This window comes from Drosophila elegans, unplaced genomic scaffold (genome assembly GCF_018152505.1).
Source record: "Drosophila elegans isolate 14027-0461.03 unplaced genomic scaffold, ASM1815250v1 contig_397, whole genome shotgun sequence".
Classification (NCBI taxonomy): domain Eukaryota; kingdom Metazoa; phylum Arthropoda; class Insecta; order Diptera; family Drosophilidae; genus Drosophila; species Drosophila elegans.
The window spans coordinates 2062226-2079892 of record NW_024545782.1 but is presented as its reverse complement, the minus strand read 5'-3'; the positions used below and the strand labels follow the sequence as shown (position 1 = coordinate 2079892).

The 17667-nt window shown below is 40.9% G+C and overlaps 1 protein-coding gene across 3 annotated transcripts; it reads left to right on the top strand.

Annotated features, from left to right (window-relative positions):
* The first annotated feature begins 371 nt into the window (after positions 1–371).
* Positions 372–17164, top strand: LOC108149853 (Krueppel homolog 1-like). Of its 3 annotated transcripts, none has more exons than XM_017277731.2 (4): positions 372–1544; positions 12313–13061; positions 14211–15601; positions 15933–17164. In XM_017277731.2, exons 2-4 carry the CDS (start codon positions 12330–12332, stop codon positions 16258–16260), a joined length of 2451 nt encoding a protein of 816 aa, XP_017133220.1. In that variant the 5' UTR covers positions 372–1544; positions 12313–12329; the 3' UTR covers positions 16261–17164. The 3 variants fall into 3 exon arrangements, with proteins under 3 accessions (XP_017133220.1, XP_017133221.1, XP_017133219.1); XM_017277732.2 differs by lacking the exon at positions 372–1544 and adding an exon at positions 10243–10598; XM_017277730.2 differs by lacking the exon at positions 372–1544 and adding an exon at positions 10647–11006.
* Positions 17165–17667: the final 503 nt, after the last annotated feature.

The following is a 17667-nucleotide window of genomic DNA, read 5'->3' as shown; positions in this document are numbered from 1 at the left end:
AAAACCAAACGCCAGCGAACCGTCGTCATTTTTCACGTTAGCGAAGATATCATAATAAAATTTTTATTGAGTAAGTTTGGCGGTGCCGCCTCTGTCGCGGTCGACGTCGCTGTCGTGACAACAGCAACAACCATTGCGAATAAACGCAAATACTGTGAAGGCGGACCACCTTTATTGGCACGTATGTGTGTGTGTGTATGTGTATTCATGAGTGGCAGCTGCGGCAAATGCCGGTTCACGCACACACACACAGCCACTTTCATTCTGGGCTGGCGGCGCAGTCGACGTCGCTGCCTCTGCCGCTTCGCTGCCGCTTCTCTGCCGCTCCGAGCTTTGTTCTCGGCGAAATTTTCGGTTCTCGTATTTTTTGACGAGCAGCCAACGCGGACGGACGTTCTCCGGGAACTTGGACCTCGAGTAGTTTTAGAAATCTAAAGCTCAGCAGCTGCAAATCAAATCGAAAAGAGCACCCAGCATAATCACAATACCAATTGATCTCGTTTGCCTTAAAAAAAAAAACAGTGGTGGAAGCGTTACATGCATATTTTTTTGCAACGAAGTGCAATTTCTGAATCAATTTACGTTGTGTGCACATAATATTTAAAGTCTGACAATCAGTATAAGTCACAATTAGCTCTGATATCTAAAACCCAAATCGAACGAAATCAAAAATAGTTGGGGTACACAAACAAAAACAAAAGTAGGAAGTGCAAAGAATAAATGGTTTAAGTGAAGCTAAACCTTAATACGTTATATGTATGTATGTATGTACACCTCCGCATACATAACAGCCTAGGTCAATATTGTTTATAGTGGCGTGTGAATGTGCGCAGAGATAACAACAACGATTGCTAGTTGCCTTGCCCAGCAGATAATAAATAGCAATCGCACGCACACTCGCAAAGTGGACCACACACTCGTCGCCAGAACATATTCACGGAAATCGAAAACAACAACACACAACTGCAGAGACGAGCGCAAGAGAGGAGCGCGATTCTAAACTTGAAAATAATAATTTTATAATATCAAAGCGAGAAGGTTGTGAGCGAGTGGCACGGGCACGAAAAAGGCCGAAAAGAACCGAGCGAGCGCCGCCGAATGTTCACATCAAGTATACGTACGAGTACGATCGCTTGCTCAGCGCTTTTCAGCAGCGCCAGTACTAACAATAACAATAACAATAACGCCATAGCAATAACAAAACGGAAAACAGAAAACAGAAACAGAAACGTTCCTCTTCTAACGGTCTCAGTGTATTTTGTAATTGGTCATCACCCAGTGAGAGAGTGGGAATTGTCCCAGCGATTGCGATTACGGGTCTGTTCGTCGAACGCGGCGCAGTGAAAAAGTTTCGGCGGAAAACACTTGCCTCTGGTCGATTCGCGTGCTTGGACGGACGACTTCCATAGAATTTTCGAAAATCAGCGAAACAGTCAACAAGTGTTCAACAATCGCCACAGTTATCAAACACACTTTGGATTACTTTTCGCAGTCAAAGAGGACTCAAAAACTGAATTTTTCGGATTTTTCTGATCAATTTTATGGTAAGTTTGGGCATTTATTCACCCACAGTTGCTTTACATTTCATTTCATTTGTATTTAGGCTTTTTGTTTTAATATTACTTGTATTTATCTTCCTCAAAAATTTGATTTCAACAAAATCTACCGTAGAAGTTGGAAACATTTTGCATACGCAACATTTAAATGCTTCTCCTATAAATGTGTCGCAATTTACGTCAAGCCAAGTATTGCACGTCAATGATAAGCTCCTAAAAAGTATCACAACAGATCTATTAATACGTAACAGAAAAAATCACTCAAGTAGCCAATGATGCATTTATTGTATTTCAACGGTTACCGCAATGCAGTATCTCTTACGAAATAGAAAAGGAGTCCCCAAATCACGCCCCCAAACCTTATTCATGATGACTCAATAAGCTTAAGAATCGGCCTTTGAGTCATCATTGTCATGATGAGGCTAATATATAAATGGTTCTAGGTATTCGCAGTTTTGGATAATGGTTCGATTGAAGTTCCAGAGGGGTTTCCTAAGCATTGGTGACTAATTCTTGCAGGTGAGTCACCTTCGTGGTCTTAACACCTGACAGGATCGTGCACTTTAACTCTGATAGCAAATCCTTATCAACAGGTGATCTGTTTCACTGAAGCCCCATAGAAAAGAAAAGCTTTATGCCTTAACTATTCATACATTTTGTTGGCATTCGAAAGTCTCCTTCGGACTCAAAAACTCAGAACATTCCAAATGTTATTAAACGCTATAAAAGTATTTAACATATAATCGTGACAATGCAAGTTATATCAATATACATTTAATAATAATATACATTTCGAACTCAACAATTGTAAATTATACTGTGCACAATGTCTTTCATATTAATTTAAGAGGTTAGAGGTAATTTTTAGTAGTCTCAAAACTATAGATTTAACAAAATAAAAAAGCTATGACAGAACTCAAAAGACTTCACTTCTGGTTGAAAATCCGTGCCAGATAAAATGCTTTGGTCACATGTTATCAATCGGTGAAATTCAAGCCTTCAACTTTGCGCTTTGTACGAGTATTTATCAAGACATTCGCCAATTTTGTGTCCGAAGGTCAGTGCCGACGTCAGGGGAAAGTACATATAAACAGAACACAACAAATTCGGAAAATAACACTAACTGGCAAGTTGCGCAGAATTCTTTTCAGTTTTAATCTCTCGAAACTGATATTAAGGTATTTATGTTCACAGGAAATTGTCGTCGCGGGGCACAAAAACAAAAATACCGATTATAAAGTTAAAAAATACAGTACGTTAACTTTGATATCGCTATCGCGAATATTGGCAGGCAAGCTGATTTGATTCGTTTTTCGTTTCGGGTCGCGCTGGCTTGGGTTGTCGTAGCTGCGTTCATTCACGTTCCACCTGCTGGCACTTATTGAAGTGGCCACCGATCTCTTATCACTCTTGTGATCTTCAAATGTACGTTTTCATGCGGGTGTATCTCGATCCGCTTTGTGAATGGTGGCGTGCTTTGATAATATTTTGTATGCCAGCTTGCTGGGCGGGGGTGTAAGGGATGCCAAGATATATTCCCGATTATAGAATCGAGTTTATATTTCACCCATGGCAGTGAATAGCTGCGAGGCGGAAACAAAATATAAATAATGCAAATTTAGCGACCGTATCCCAATTTAATTTATTTCTTTCACTTAAGGCTATCGTAAGAATTTCAGAATGCTTTAAGGGCATATAAACGTCGGCTTCCCAAAGCTATCAAAGCGTATTGTTCATCTTTGAACCAGTTTTTAAACTGCAGTTGGCATTTTTAAATCTCATTACACAGTTTTCCGCCATAAGCCCAATAGCTGATATTTATAACTGGCATTTATTATTAGAACCCGACACAGCAACAATTTCGAGTGTTTTCGCTATAAAATATAATCGAAAGCGAAAAATAAAAAGGAATCAGAAACCTTATCAGACTATGCGACGCTCACCGATTTGACCGATCAGTTCATTATTTTGGCAATATTCTTGCCGTGTTCTTCTACTTATCGGGGTAAAGACCAAGTCACATGACAAACTCGAACCCTCGATTTTAGGCCGATTAAGCGACTGACCCTTTGCCTACCCCATTGAGTTTCTTGTTGGAACACCTCAGCAGCAACTGAGAAAACTTTTGTGGCTCTGAATATTTGGGAGATACATACATACATACATACATACTGGCAAGAAAGCTGTCGAAATATTCTAACGCAAATTAGGAATAAAGCGAAAAAGCCGGTTCGCAGACATGCGTAAAAAACTTGAACCTGTGTGTGTGTGTACGTGAGTATCTGTGTGTGGGGCCAAAATTGTCTGTATCTCTGTAGATTCCAAACCGCTGCCCCCTATTAAATCCGCCATATTTTTGTGAATTTGTGATTGCTGCCTGTTTGTTTATCAAGCTGTTTTCGTATACGCTATGCGTGCCCATGTATTGGATGTCTGTGCGTTGCCCTCTCTTTCTTGCTTCTCCAATTGTTGCTTTTTCTGATACTTTTATAAATAAAAAATGTTGACCTTGGTTAACAATGTTTTTAGCAGTTTCTATTATCTTTCTTTGTTTCTTGTTTCTAATTGTCGGCTCTGCCAATCTTAAATTTTGTGCTTTTTTGATTCGTTCTTAATATTTTTTATGTTAAGTATTTTGAATTTATTTTTATTTGTTTTTTTATTTATTTTTATCTTTTGGCAAATGAGCTCATATATTGTTAATTTTAATTTACTTTAAATTTGTCTATAATTGTTTAAAAGCATTGAATTAATGATAGTTTTCAGCTGAACTATTCAATATTTTCCGTTTTCCAATTTAAAAAAAATTAAAACCGTTAGTCAGAACTATTAAACCTATTTTTCACTGCGTTGCAAACTTCTGACTGAAATTATTATACCCTCTGCAAGGGTATACAAATATTTATAAGATCATTTGCTTATCAATACTACTACGACAGCCACATTTATGTAGGTAATATTTCCATGATCACCTGCCGAAGAACTTTAAAAAATTCCTGGAAAAAGATTCGTGTTTTTCTTTTCCGTTGCTTTAGTGCTTAATTGTATTTTTATTGTCAACTCATCCTGACGACTGAGATTTGCAAATATCAGTAATCAAATGTGTTTAAAGTTCAGCAAAGACTCAATGGTATTTTTGAAAAGGCTTGATTATTGTGCGCGCTATACACTTTTGGATTCTCGATATAAAAACGATATGTACCCATATATGTATATATACATACAAAATATACATGTACATACAATGCGCCCTCAGCCAGCATTGCAGCTGCAGCTGTGTGCATTTGAAAGCGAATTGCACGAGTGTGTGTCTTTTCGCTTGCGAAAATAAAACATTCAAAATGTTTGCCAAGTTCAAGGACAAGGCTGCAGCGACGTCACTTTTGACGCTGCTTGTTGGCTGTACACGCAAAAGTCGAGCGCTGCAAGCTTGGTTTCCGTTCGTTTGTCGCTAGTTTCGGCATGCCAAGTTTTCACTGTACCGAGCCTCGTTTGAAGGCCAGCTTTTCGGTCGCTGCTCTGCTCCAAATTCAAGTTCAAGGCATCAGTGCTGTGTTGCCTTCTCTGTCTGGCATCAATTAGCCTTCCCAAAAATGGGAATACATACATACATAAGCTCCCATTCCTTCCAGACTGCATTAATTTGGAATTTAGTGATAGAAGCTGGGGTAGCTACATAAATGAATCTCCGGAAAGCAGTTTGTGATTGAGTGTGATTTCTAATATTCCAGTACTTTTCTCCACAGTCGTGGTCCCTGGCAATCAACCTGTTAAACTTGTTTTGCCAAAAAAATACTTACCAAACCGTCTTTGCTCGACTCTCTTTATAATCTTCCGTCGAGTTGATAAACTCGAGCACCAAGCGATATTTTACTGTCGTTTAAGCCAATTTGAGAGACGGAAGATGCGTTTTTTTTTTAAACTGCATAACCCGAATCGGAAATACATCCAGTTTAAAAACACGCCCCCCGGAATAAGCCCTTCGATAATGCCAGTCACAGTGGCATTCGTAATGCCGGAAGCTTTCGTCCAACCCGTTTTTGCCTTCCACGATCCTGATCTAAAAATATCGGGAGCACCCAAAAGCTTTGCCACTCCCCCCAAAAAGTTCAGCAGCGTCTGAGAAGCTGGTTATAATTATTTTTAAAGTATTGTTAAAACGTTTTTGTCTTAATTCAACTAACAAAAGGAGCCCGCACCGCAAAGTTAATTTAACATTACGGCTCTGTCCTTTCTTCGTCACCCCTTTGCGCAGTTGACAGCGACGGCGCAGCGCTGCAGCAGCGCTGCTGCAGCGGACAAAGAAAGAAATTCGGCACGTAAAAACACTTGTGTCTCTTTGTGGCTGCTGCCGATTGTGTCCTCTTCTTTGGTTGTGTACTCGAATTGTTTATTGTATTTATTTTGAGGTTTTCAGAAAATGTTATATATTGAGTGTGGCTGCTGGTGCTGTTGCTGTTGGCTCTGCTGCGATCGTGTCTGAATCCCCACCCCCAAAAAGCAGTGTGACTTGGGGCTTCATGCACACAAGCACTCACACTTGCCCAATTTTTTGGATTTCTTTTCTCTACACTTTTCGAAAAAAATATCGCTGTGAGCTTTTTTCAAAGTTCGTTAACCCTTTGCTGGATTGAGGTTGCGCTGTCCGCCATCGACGTTGCTTGCCGCTGATGGAAGCGTTTTATCGAGCAGCAATGTAATTAAAGCGGAACCATATTAGGCAATTCTGTAAATGTAATTATACCCGTAATTATACTCGTAGAACTCGTCTGCGGTTCTTTCTATTTGAAAGCCTGGAATTCGGAAACCGAAAGCTATAAAAGTTTCCAAAGTTTAGGATTGCATTGTGATTTTAGACAACATATTTTAAAGCAGAGTATTAAATAGCAGCTAGTTTTAGTCGTTTTGTTTTGTTTTCTATGCGGATTTTTAAAAAGAACGAAATCCCTCCCAGAGTTTTAAATAAGTATGCAATCCGAAATTGGCTAGAACACACACAGAAACACAGCTCGACTGCTAGCTGCAGCGCAGCGTCGGCGCAAGCAGCGGCAGCGTTCAGCTGCACTCACACTCACAGCCCACTCGATGACATTGCGAGTGGCGACCCACACTCTCTCGTTCGCTTGCTCTCGTTGTTGTCTTGAACTTGAACTACACGTGGAGGGCGTGCATGGGTTTTCGACTCGCTCGCCGAGAATTAGCAACACGGGATGCCGTAAGGAGGTCGTGCGCGGGTTTTCGACAGCCTCACAATCAATGCGCGTGCTGGTTCTCTCCTCCTTCTATCAGCCTGTCATCCACCCTCTCTCGGTTTCGCTCTCTGCAATGAGTAAGCATGTTGTTTGCGGTGACTGTTGCAGCAATAACAGCAACAACAACAACGCCATGTGGGGGTGGGGTGGAGGATAAAGTACCAAACGAAAGGGAATGTTTCCTGACTGCGCCATTTATGTAGCAAACGTTGTATGTACAAATGTACATAGGATGCTAAAAAAAAGTGAAAACACGTCATTGGGATGGCCACTTCTGCACACGTACACATTTACGCAACGACTCAGAGTTTATTTAAATCAAACACCATCCAAAACTTAAACAAACTACTTTAGATGGAGGATAACTGTGTATTGGTTCAAATAAGCTAATTTAGATATTTTAAAGAATATTTAATTTTTTTCGTCTTGCCGAAGTTTGCTTTCTCTCTCTTTAATAGTCACGTTCTACACGCAAGTATTTTATTTCGCCAACTATCGCAACGCATACTGGATATATGTATGTATTACGCCACATTTGCTAGTTCAACGATTATAACCCATCTTCGACCCGCCCCCGCACCACCTACTCTGTGTGCGTTCTCGCTCGTCCGTAACTCGCTGCTGCGTGTCTCTGTCGCTTTTTGACCTAGGCCAACCGCTGCGCCCCACGCAAAATGTGCGTGGCTCGACGACATCGCGAACTGCGGCAGCGGCAGAGCAGCGGCAGCGCAGCGCAGCGTAAGCTCAGACGTCGTGTCTAGACCTTCGCAATTTAAAAAAAAAAACACTAAAGAACAATGCTAACATTTATAATTTTTACTTGTTCGCCCCCATAGCGCTATTGCTCTTTTGTTTTGGTAACTGCTCCCGGTATTCAAATGAGCTTCTATCCTATGAGCAAAAAGCAAGCCTCAACTCTCTTCTAATTCGCAAGAACAGTGATACATATGTATATTTTAGTTGTATTCTTATGGGATCTTTCATTAGTACTCTTTAAGCAACTGCTCCAAATCTAAAATTAAACATGTTATAAAAATGTTATATACCACATAGCAATGGGAAAAATAATCTAATCCTAAAATGCTAATGATTTAATTTATAAAATATTCTTCAAAATATAAGAATATCGCAATTCCCGTATAAAAAGTATTTACTAAGGATTACCTTTTTAAAAACTTTAACATTTGTGCTTTTCCATGATATTTGGATATGTTTGGGACTTTAACTATGGAAAAAGTAGAAGCGGTTCGAGAAAATCCTAAAAAGTTCGATTTGTGTTTCTGTACTGTCTATGTTACGGAAATTCAGGTAGAAATTAGCCGAGCTAATGCTTATATTATTTATATTATTATTATATTATTTTCTTCTCATTTAAGGACATTTTGCCATAATTTGTTAGGCAACAAATAAAATAAACTTTTCTGAAATCAAGAAAAACAATTTTTATAAACTAGAATTTCGGATGTTAGTGGTCAAATGACTTCCACATTGAACTTTGGTAACTTTAAGGGCGTGGATTTATTCCCTCGGGAACCTTTATATAGTAATTGAAAAGATCCAGCTTAATGTTAAAAATGAGTTTTTGAAAATCTTTTCTTTATAAATTTATTACCATTTCTATTAGAAATTGCATATGTACAACCAATTACACTTCTGGCTCGTATTCCGGCTATTCTGCCGTTGCAATTTTATTTCTTCAAGTATCTTATCAATTTGAATAGTTTTCGTCGGGTATTTCTGTACATGTGTATACTATTTCATTGAAAAGGTTTCAACTGAATACAAAAACAGTAAGTGTTGCCGATGATATCGCTTTATCTTATCAGGCGAGCTCATCGAACTTTAACTAGAAAACGGAGAGCTGGTAAAATTATATCGCAGTCCTCCAGTTACTTTTGAAATGGATACTCCAGACGGAAGCACAAATTACCCAGAAATATGTTAGTAAACAAATTGGCGTGCGACAGAAGAATCTAGAGAGAAAAAGAGAAAAGCTTACAATTTGCTTATGTCTAAACGTTCATTGACCTCACCAGAAGTGGACAAAGAAGACACCAAAAATTATCACCGAACCCAAACTGCCCAACTCAATAAATCTGTGTGTGTGCTAAGACTGAGAAATGGTGAATGCAGATTTAGTGTCTGGAGGTACATTTTTAAATGTACCTTATCAAAATCCTGTGCATCATTAGTTGCTTCAAAAAAATTGTTTAATTTAACCAATTACGTATAAAACAAACTTTTTTTTTAGCTTTGTTGGTATACAGTCACAATTCTTCTCGTCAATCAGCTTTACTGATCTATCCAAACACAATCTTTTCCCCCACAAAACCAGTTTCAAGTCGCTTTGTTTCAGAGCTATCCCAACAAAATAACGGCACTTTACCTTTGTCAAGGGACAGCTGTCCCCACTCTTTCTCATTCTGGGGCACTTTATGGCACACAAGCACTCATTTGAACTCATAATAGATAAATCTATTTTTCCCCCGAAACATTTTTCGTTCGTACCTTCAGAAACTTTTTGGTCTGGTAGCCCAAAAGAGCGCGAGCACACGAAACGGGGGATCGGTGATCATGGTCGTCTCTCCAACCAAACCACACTCACTCAGAAATAGTTTTCGTGTTGAATGTTAATGAACTTTTGCGCTAGTTTAACGCACAGCCGAATAAACACAAACACCAGCAACAACAACAACAACGAAAGCCGATAAAGTTTTTTGAACTTGCCTTTACAAAAACTTTTGTGTTTCAACATTTGCTTCTCGTACTCATTCTGTTTTTGGAAGGTTTCTTATAAATATTTAGTTGTCGAAGGTGGAAACTGGTCGTTGGCTTTCTATAGATGGACTGCGGGAGGGATCCGGATCCCTCAGATGTATTGTCGATTGTCCGCCTACTATAAACTTATTTTAATTTTGAAAAGTAATTCTTAAATTGATTAAAACTAAATTTTTATTTTTGTTATATTGTTTTTCAATGAAGTTGAACTTTGTTACTTTGATAACGAACATCACCCGAAAATAAGAAGCTAGATCCTTACTAGTTTTTTGTTGTAATTTTGGATGTGTCTCGGAAATATATTCCTTAACTTAGTGTTATGTAGCTCGAAAATATCAATATATGTTTATTAAGACTGATTTAAGGTAATTTGGTTTTTAAAATGCCACTCATAGCTCAGATATGAATGGGCTTTACTTTCTATGACTCATTCCCTAAGCACAGGGATATTTTGGAGTACCTTAAAAATAGCCCCTTATCTGTAAATCGTAAAGCACTCAAACAGAGATAAACTCGGAAATTTCCCTCGACATTTCACTCAAACATTTTCCAATTGAGGGAAATTTCAGATGAAATGGAACTTGGGACTTGTTGGTGGTTGGTTTTTCCGTGTCGAGGTCTTTTTTTTAGGTTTGAGGCAGATTTTTCGGCAACTCGCCCACCAGTCTCCGTTACACCATCGAACCGAAAACCTCGTGAGCGGCGATGTGAACATTTTCCGGCTGGCATTCTACTCTGACTAGAGTTTGTGCGTATGTTTTGCTGCGTATGTGTGTGGTCCACACCTCTAAAATGACCGACTTTTCAATGAACGATATTTTGAGATCATTCCGAAAAATGCGCATGAATAAGGGCTCGGCCCAAGGCGGTCATTACCCATGCCGTAGCCATCAGCAGCAGCCTCCGCAAAATATCCAAGTTTACCAACACACCTCTCCGGTACAACACTCGAAGGACTTGAAAAAAATAATCAAAATCATCAAAAAGAATCTAATAAAGGAAAAAATCACTCGTCAAATGAAAATTCTTGTGTGAAAACGTCATAACTGAACTGATTAGCTTTTAACACTGATAAAACTGAATACAAAATAATATAAAGACTGCTGAAAAATCAACGGACTGATAACCTTAAACTATAAAATCTTCAGCTAAAACCTGATTTTGCATCGCGAATCAATGAATCAATTTACAAACGAAAAGATCTCTAACAATTTACTATATAATGATTGAACTTTAACAATAAAAAAGTAATATTATTATTAAAAAACATTAAACAAGATGACCGAAAGCAAGAATGATACAAAAACTTGGGCACCCAAACAAATTTGGATTAAAGATGTTCTCCACAAATCGGGCACTGAGTTGCTGGATATATCCAAGACTCAGACAAAGGCCGCCATCAAGAAATCGTCGGCGAAAGGTAATCGCTAGTGTCGCCAAAAAGTTTTACCGAAAAAGTCCAGACCAAAAGGTTTCCTTGCGACGCCATTTTGTTTTGGTATACGCAGTTTTCGTTTTGTAGGAAGGTGTGGGGGTTCAAAGTATCGTATTAGTAAACAAGAGAAATTAAGAGAGAGAGAGAGCTGAGGGAAGGGAAGGAAAAAAACGCCGGTTGGAAACCGTAGGACTCATAATCGTATCTCCCAAATATCCCACATGGGACATTTGCAATGAAATTCTCAATGAAATTTTTCCCAATTCCCGCGCCATCCCTTCTAGCTTACACTTTTCCTCTCTTCCACAAGCTTGTACGTTTTCCTCTTTTGGAAAAATCCGGCCGGCAATAACAAAAATGCGTAGAAGAAACTTTAGGGGTGGGTTTCCCCCTTTGACTCCATTCCTTTTTTTTTGCGTTTCCGAGGCTTTTCCTTTTTTTTGGGGGGTATTTGCGTTTTTCTTCGTTTTCCTGCGACGCAGATTCAGGATCGACATGTTACGCAGGCTTGTGGGGGAAAATCTGTTAGATTTGACTGCATTCGCGTTCGTCATCATACTTTTCAGAACAATAGATAGCAATATGGTTCAAACAAGTATATTCATTAGTGTTTTATACCCGTTATTCGAACAGGTAGATAGAAGGGTTTCCTGCCTTAAATAGTATATACATTCTTGATCAGGATCAATAGCCAGGTCGATATAGCCATGTCCATACAAACTAGGATTTAACAAGCAGACTCTAGTTATTCTTACGCATTAAAAGTTTATTTCAAAACGTGACCACGCCCATTCTAACGCCCACATGTCATGTCGCTCTAAGACATGTTAAATCTTAGTTATAGTACTGAGTGTGTGTGTGTATCGCACATGTCTATCGGTAGACACAACTTTTATTAAAATCAAGCTTTTATTTTAGAAGTTGGTGCCAATTATGCTTTGTTATAACATCGGGGAACTCTATTATAGCGTTTATAGAATTAAATAAAAATTATAAATTAATATATTATAAACACTTCTTATGTTAAATTTAAACGGTCGTTAGTATTTTAAAAACACTCCCAAGAGAATTAAAATATGAGCCGGGAGCCTAGAATAAATTATTATTATTTTCATTATTATTTATTGTTTTTAAGATGTGTGCTCTTTTTTATTTTTTGGGTGTTCTCTGAGTAAACTTAAATTATGTACCAAGCCCATTTAAACTAAAAAAATAAAACACTTTTGTAATTCCCAACATAAGTTGGCCAAAAATCGATTGTTAACCTTTTCCTTCGCTCCCCCCGTTGCAGACTCAGCCACAACCAACATGGTTTACTATTCCGCCAACCAGCTGCTCATAAAAACGGAACAAACTAGTCAGGCGCAGTTCTGTCTTCAGGTGCCGCCCCCGCTGACGGCGACGACCGCGAGCGTGGCTCTCAGTCTCGGAGTGCCTCCGTCCGGCGGTCAGCAGGAGCAGTTCGAGCTGCTGCAGACGCCTCAGCAGCGGCAACTGCAGCTGCAGCTGCAGGACCAGCATCACCAGCATCACCAGGAGCAGCAGCAGTTCGTCAGCTACCAACTGGCAATCCAGCAGCACCAGAAGCAGAAGCAACATGAAAGTATTACGACGACAACTCCGACGACTCCGACAACTGGAGCTGCCCCAGCAGCGCAGCGCATCAAGACAGAGCCATCCGGCCTGTTCCCAGCGGCGGCAGCTGTGGCGTCCCAGGTTCAGGTGCGCAAGCCGAGCGCCAACAAGCCGCAGTTCAAGTGCGATCAGTGCGGCATGACGTTCGGCAGCAAGTCGGCCCATACCTCGCACACCAAGTCGCACGCCAAGAACGCCGACCCTTCGCTAAGTGCCGGAGTGGAAGCTGGTGCCGCTGGAGCCGCTGGGACCGCCTCATCGACGGCCATCGAGCTGAATGATGAGGGTCTTCCGGTGGGCATACCCAAGAGCCCGACCATCAAGCCCCTGGCCAACGTGGCTGCCGGAGCCGATCCCTACCAGTGCAACGTGTGCCAGAAGACATTCGCCGTTCCTGCCCGACTGGTGAGTTCCGCCCTAAGCCACCCCTAAATCAAAGTAGGAAGGAATTTTACATAATTTGTATACCCGGTACTCGTAGGGCTAAAGTGAATTTGGGGAATGCAAAATAAAATTTGTTAAAATGTATAAAACAAGAAGGGAAGCAGACTTCGGCAAGCCGAAGTTCATATACCCTTGCAGTTATTGCAAATTTAAATATTCTTGAAAACTTTAAAATTATGATTGACTTGCGAACATGTTTAAAAACATTGAAGACATGATGATTTGAAGCTCAATTATTTGATATTTCCTACGGCAGCTATAAGATATCGTTTTCCGATTTTAATAAAATTAAAGGGTAATCTAAACTGTCAAATTATTAATTTGAATCTCTAAAAAAAATACAAAGTAAAAAAGTTAAATAAATAATTTTGTTGTTCCTATGGGAGCTTTATGTTATAGTTGTCCGATATTTATGAAATTTATACCAATACTATATGTCGAATTACTAAAAAAAATTTAAAAAAAAACATTATAATTTTTTTCATTTATTTTTCCTATTGTTACTATGAGAGCTATATGCTATAGTCGGTCGATCCGGCTCGTTCCGACTTATATACTATCTGCAATAGAAAGACAACTTTTGGGAAAATTACATGCAGATAGCTTTAAAACTGAGAGACTAGTTTGCGTAGAAACGGACGGAAAGTCGGACGGACAGACGGACATGGCTAGATCGACTCTCCTAGTGATCAAGAATATATGTAAATTATAGGGTCGGAAATGTTTGATTCACTGCGTTCCAAACTTCTGAAAATAATAATACCCTTTGCAAGGGTATAAAAATATATGTTGCTATGGGCGGCAGTATAGTGTTCATAGGAGGCTACTATATATACCAGCAGAATTGAAAAAAAAAAACTTTTGTGCTATTTTCTACTCTTTTCCTTTTTATTTATTTATTTTGTATTTATATTTATTTTGAATTCGAAACACTTATTTTTGATTAGTTTGATTGAATAGTAAAGATTTTAATTATTACCATAACAACGGGAATCAAGTTATTTTTAACTGTGTCAATATAGCCATTAGTCCTTGCCGGTTGATCGTTTTCAATAAATTAAAATAAATAAAAACGAATAAATTAAAACCAATTGCCTCATCCCATTTCAGATCCGCCACTACCGTACCCACACTGGAGAACGGCCATTTGAGTGCGAGTTCTGCCACAAACTGTTCAGCGTGAAGGAGAATTTGCAGGTGCACCGGCGCATCCACACCAAGGAGCGGCCGTACAAGTGCGACGTCTGCGGACGGGCCTTCGAGCACTCCGGGAAGCTGCACCGCCACATGCGCATCCACACCGGCGAGCGGCCCCACAAGTGTTCGGTGTGCGAGAAGACGTTCATCCAGTCCGGCCAACTGGTGATCCACATGCGCACGCACACCGGCGAGAAGCCGTACAAGTGCCCGGAGCCGGGCTGCGGCAAGGGCTTCACCTGCTCCAAGCAGCTCAAGGTGCACTCGCGAACGCACACGGGGGAGAAGCCCTACCACTGCGACATCTGCTTCCGGGACTTTGGCTACAACCACGTGCTGAAGCTGCACCGCGTGCAGCACTACGGCTCCAAGTGCTACAAGTGCACCATTTGCGACGAGACCTTCAAGAACAAGAAGGAGATGGAGGCCCACATCAAGGGCCATGCCAACGAGCTGCCCGACGACGAGGCAGAGGCAGAGGCGGAGGCAGCGGCGGCCCTGGCATCCGCCGGCTCCTCTGCCGGTTCGCCGTCCATGCAGGGAGTCGGCAGCACCTCCGAGAGCAGCAACCACTCGCCACCCAGCTCGCCGCCGGTCACAAAGAAGCCCCGTCAGGCACGTCCGCCGCGCGGACCCAAAGCAGGGCCAGCAGCCCTTTCCCTTGCCTCTTCCTCCTCCTCGCCACTCTCGCCCAGTTCGCTCAGCTCCACGTACTCGCCCTCGGCCACCAGCCTGGCCTCGCCGCCGCCCACGTCAGCCCACTACCTGCCCGCCCAGATGGAGACGGATGCCTTGAGCCGCGACAGTGGGGTGTCCAGCGCCCAGGCCGCCCACAGCTTTGCGGACGAGGAGCTGCCCACCGACCTGAGCATGCAACAGGGCCAGGGTCAGGGCACGGCGTCAGGGCAGACTGCTGGATACTACCAGGCCCCGCCAAGTCTGCTGGAGCTGCAGCCCCAGGCACCCGGGACATCGATCAATCCCGCCCTGCTTGAGGCAGCCAACATGGCGCGTCGCCATCACGACAACGACGACCAAGTGCAGGACGAGGACGTTCACGCAGCCGCCTGGCAGATGATGCAGCTGCGCCGTGGTCACGGCTCCTTGCCTCCCACGGAGCCGCAGACGCAGATGCAGACGCAGTCGCAGACCCACCAGCAACAGGTGCCCACCCTGCATGTCAGTGATCTCGCGGCCAACTACGATGACACCCACGAGGCCACCGTACTGATCGAGCACTTCAAGCGGGGCGATCTCGCTCGTCACGGGCTCCACAAGGGCTATGCGCCAGTCCCCAAATATGAGTGAGTATTATGTCCCCTCGACTCATTGACAAATTAGCTACAAATTCCTGAAGCTGAAGATCCTCAATCTAATGATAGTCATAAAAAAATGTGATTTTTAGTTGTTTCTTATAACAATTTGTAGTAAATTATCTTCAAGCTTAGCTTCATCTATTGAGCCTAAAATGTACTTAAATTATGAAATGATCTTAAAAGATTTAAAAAAAAATTGGAGGGTCAACCTTAAAGAATACTTTTTAAAAGAAATTAGCTACAATTTAAAATGAATTTGGAGCTAGGGTAAAAACCAACTGCTAGCTGGCTTACTAAACACCATTTCTGTTACCCTCAGATCCGCTCTACCCAATCCGGATATCGTGCGACGCGTGGAGGCGGCCATCGGACTGCGATCCAGCACGGAGTCCCCTGAGCGGAGCTCCTCGCCGGAGAGCGACTCCCTGATGATGGCCGACCGCAACGTGATGACCCTGCCGCTGCGCAAGCGCAAACACTACATGAACAAGGGCGAGGACGGCGAGTCGGAAAAGGGCGTGGGGGCTGGCGGAGATGGGCCTGCCTCCGGCAGTGGCAGTGCCAGCGCTTCCGTTGGCGCCGGGGAAGGAGCCGGGTCGAAGGTGATGAGAATGAGCTCGGTCATTCAGTTCGCCAAGGCCTCTTAGGGGTACGAGGGGTGTCCCCAATCAGCATTAAGACTGTCCAAACAAATTCTAACTGAAATTAGTTTAAGTTTTTTCTCTGAAGTTCGGGGTTAGGCCCAGAAGAACGAGGAGGGATAAAGCAGAGCGATCGTTTTCGAGCAGAGAAAATGAGAATGCCAAAAGTATTATAAAAAGAGAGAAAGTTTGTTTTAAAATTACTATTACTTCCTATTACGTTTTATTGGAACTCAAGATGTCTTGGTCCGATTTTTGTTAAATGTTTGATTTTTAAAAAAGGTTTCCAATATTGTAGAATTTTCATTTTATTTTGGCAAATATAGTTTGTTTTCCTGTGTTGTCACTTAGTCAAATTGCAACAATTGGCATTATGCGTATTAAGCATTAGCATAACTAAAATAACTATATCTAAGATCATTTAACAAGACCCAACCCTAAACCGTACGCAGTAATAAGTTACGTGCATGATTATACAAATAATAAAAACGGTATGCAAAGGCCACATTGGCACTTAATATTTATGAATACCCCCATACAACTATTTATTATTGTAATGAATTCTGCTCGCCAAACTTCTTCCTTCTCCTCCACCATTAGTGTCAACACCATCTTAGACATTTTATATCCATCATTTGATATGCATTTTATATTTTATATATAACGGCACATAGTCTTTACATAGGAAAGTAATGAAAAGCGGATTGGTAGTTTTAATTTTACAAACGGAGAACATTGAACTGATACAAATGAAGAAAGCCAGCATAATTAGGTCTATGTATTTTCAAACAAAAAGATAGCAAATAACATTAAGTGCGCCAGAAAATAATTTTTATAAACGCAGGGTTAATATCTAGGACTAAATTGTAAAATCAAATATTGCAATAAACATCGCAAATGAAATCAGAAATTCAATAAACAATAATAATAAAAATACATTTTTATAAGCATTTTCTTAAAACCAGTATCTAACATTGGAATTTATTTATTTTTAATTTTATTAACTGGGTCACGTCACTATGAGTCTACCAAATCAAAAACTGCTGGGAACAAATGTTGCAATCCAAGACCTTTTAAAAAAATCGCTTCATCAAAAATAACAGTTGGGCTGAAAGATTCGAAGGCAAATATTAAAACTGCCCTTCTTTAATTTAACTTCATTATTCAGTATACAGTTGCGACAAAAATAGGACCGTTGTGCAGATAATTATTTTTAGTGCTAAAAAATGTTCAGTTTTAACATTGTTTTCATTTTCTTTTTAATATAAAATATCTACTCTGTAAAATAAGATTATTTATTTTTAGATTGTTAGAACATTTATCCGTATAATCGTCGACTTCACGGAAACCATAAAACGAGAGTTTTTGGATTTAACTCCATACCCACTGTAACGCCTACAAACCGTGCCAGAC